Here is a 3,092-nt window from a genome sequence, read left to right as displayed (position 1 = left end):
ATCGTTTACTATTGTGAACTTAAAGGCAAGTTGTAATAATGGCCCTTAATCTTCTATAATTTTGTAAAGTATCAGGCTGTCTTTAAGACTCTACATAATCGATGACCAAACAATAGGTTTCATCATTTACTTATAATACTTCTCTATATTTATTTACGATACTGTTGTATATGTATATGTCATACCATTAACATAATATAAGAACATGGCAATCTTGTAATAGTAACTAGTAATCAGTATTTGCATATTGTTATATATTACCATCACTATAATAAATTAATAAAATGGCATTCTTAGCCACACACAACATGGTGTCAGAAGTGGGATCTAAAGAGTAAAGAATTTAACAAGCGTATAAAATAAAAGTTTTTACAGTAAACATATAAAATAATATTTACAACAAGCCTTAAGAAAAATGCAGGAAGGTGAGCAAATTTTGGCAGCTCCCTCCAAAATGCAACGAATAGAAGGAGGACAATTTTTTGCAACAACGTTGCAGCCTATCAATTTAAAGTCTCCAAACTTGGCAAAGGAGTGGAAGCTATGGTACACCCAATTTAAAATATTTATGACTGCTTCAAATTTGGAAACACAAGCAGATCGTCGTAAAGTAGCCTTATTACTTCATCATCTAGGCAGCGATTGCCTTGAGATTTTTAACTCCTTTAACGAGAATGTTGATACTATTACCTACTCAACATTGGTGGAAAAATTTGAAAGCTTTTTTATACCAAAAGTAAATATAGCAATGGAGCGCCACAAATTTTTCATTTGCAAACAACAACCAAATCAAGCAATTGATGAATATGTCACAATTTTGAAAAACTTAAGTTTAAACTGCGAATTTGGTGGATTGCGGGAAGATCTCGTCAGGGACATTTTTACCTGCGGCTTGTCGCCAAAAAATGGAAATATCCGAGAGAGGTTATTGGCAGAGGGTGGTATTCCCTTGGATAGGGCTATTGCTATTGCTAAATCCATAGCTATGGCTAAAGAAAATGCTTTGAAACTGGAGGACATCCAAGATGACGAACCAGTCGTTAATATGGTACGCAGAAAAACGTTTAAGTCTGCAAATTACAACAAACAACAGGTTGCACATTGTGGTCGATGTGGTCTAGTCCATAAAAACAAATGCCCGGCCGAAGGCGTCAAATGTCACTATTGTGGGAAAAGCGGTCATTTTGCAAAAATGTGCTTCATGAAAAAACGATATGTCAAAAACGTCAATATCGACGAAGATGGCGACTATGATAATGATGAAGAAGAAGAGGATTTATTTATTGGCGCTCTTTCTAAAACAACAAAATCAACAGTAGCAGAATGGAATATAGAGGTGGGAATTGAAAACAACAAAATGGTATGTCAAATCGATACTGGAGCTCAAGCTAATATCATTTCAACACACTCTATAAATAAGTTAAATACTAAGAACTTATTAAAGAAAACTAAAGTTAATATTTTTACATTTAGTGGAGAAAAGTTGTCAGTTTTAGGAAGTGTAAATTTGAAAGTTGTTCATGAGAATCAAACATATATTCTAAAATTTTATGTAGTAGATATCCAATGCAAAAATATAATAGGTCTTCAATCAGCAATTGAAATGAATTTAGTTAAAAATTTGAATATTTTGTCCGTAAATAAAATTTTTGAAAAGTATTCTGATGTGTTTGGAGGCCTTGGTCTTTTACGTGGCGAATGTAATTTGAGAGTAAAGAAGGATGTCTCTCCTGTAATTGATCCACCACGAAAGATTCCATTTAGATTGTATGATCCACTAAAAATGGAATTGAACAGAATGGAAAATTTGAATGTGATAAAAAAGGTTAGTGAACCAACTGAATGGGTAAATTCAATTGTACTTGTTTCGAAACCTAACGGAAATTTAAGACTCTGCTTGGACCCTAGAAATTTAAATAAGGCCATTTTAAGGCCACATTTTCCTTTTCCAAATATTGAAGACTGTAAAGCCAAACTAAATGGTTCGAAGTATTTCAAGAAAATGTTATTAAAATCTCAAGAAAGTCATTCAGACCCTTATGTGGCATTGCTTCAATATAGAACAACACCAAAAGATAATCTACCAAGTCCAGCAGAGCTCTTAATGTCAAGGTCCTTAAGAACAAAAATACCATCTATTTTAAAAAATTTAGAACCAAATGTTATTAATAAGAACGAATATACTAAAAAGTTGAATTCAAACATTCAGAAATATTCAGATTATTACCACCAATCTGCTAGAAGAGTTGAACCTTTACAGGAGGGAGATAATGTTATGTTTAAAAGAACTCCAACAAGTTGTTGGTTTCAAGGACAAATTATAGATTCATGTAAAGAACCAAGGTCATTTATAGTAAAAGATTCTAATGGTTCTCTTTACAGAAGAAGTCAAGATCATATAAAGAAAAGATCAGAAAATAAAATAATAGAAAATCCAGTTAATCAAGAATACCAAACAAACAGTCAGACAAGTGTTGAATTACCATCAGTTAATAATGATTCCAAGGAATATATAACAAGAAAAGGTCGAATTGTAAAACAGCCTAAGAAACTTAATTTATAAATTATTTTTATTAACATTTATACTTATATTATATTTATTGTAAATCATTATTTTATATTACACTATTTTGACTTAAGAAGGGAGATGTTGTATATGTATATGTCATACCATTAACATAATATATGAACATGGCAATCTTGTAATAGTAACTAGTAATCAGTATTTGCATATTGTTATATATTACCATCACTATAATAAATTAATAAAATGGCATTCTTAGCCACACACAACAGATACCAGAAAGGAAGTAATAAGTACATACAAACTGTTAAACTTATTTCGATATCTTTTTATTAACTACAAACACATATGTATTGCTACTAACAAACTATGTATAACAATACCAACAAATACTCATTTATAGTTTAGGTTTTAATAACAGCTTTCAATTTATCCTTTCAGTTTTTATAAATTTCTTGCTTTACTTTTTTGCTCCTTCCATTTTATCTTTAAGTCATATAAATCTTGTCATTGTATCATAACGATATATAAAAAAATGTAAGTTAAATAAATCCACCTTTTATTATAA

The 3,092-nt window shown here is 30.7% G+C and overlaps 1 protein-coding gene across 1 annotated transcript; it reads left to right on the top strand.

Annotated features, from left to right (window-relative positions):
• Positions 1-415: 415 nt before the first annotated feature.
• LOC135958511 (uncharacterized) lies at positions 416-2,563 on the top strand. The gene has a single exon (XM_065509416.1). It carries the CDS (start codon positions 416-418, stop codon positions 2,561-2,563), a length of 2,148 nt encoding a protein of 715 aa, XP_065365488.1.
• Positions 2,564-3,092: the final 529 nt, after the last annotated feature.

This window comes from Calliphora vicina, chromosome 4 (genome assembly GCF_958450345.1).
Source record: "Calliphora vicina chromosome 4, idCalVici1.1, whole genome shotgun sequence".
In the NCBI taxonomy this organism is placed as follows: Eukaryota; Metazoa; Arthropoda; class Insecta; order Diptera; family Calliphoridae; genus Calliphora; species Calliphora vicina.
Note: the sequence above shows the minus strand (reverse complement) of the source record. Positions and strands in the feature narration are given on the sequence as shown.

Excerpts from the sequence above, each read along its gene's own strand:
- LOC135958511 (XM_065509416.1), top strand. The coding sequence starts at position 416 with ATGCAGGAAGGTGAGCAAATTTTGGCAGCTCCCTCCAAAATGCAACGA.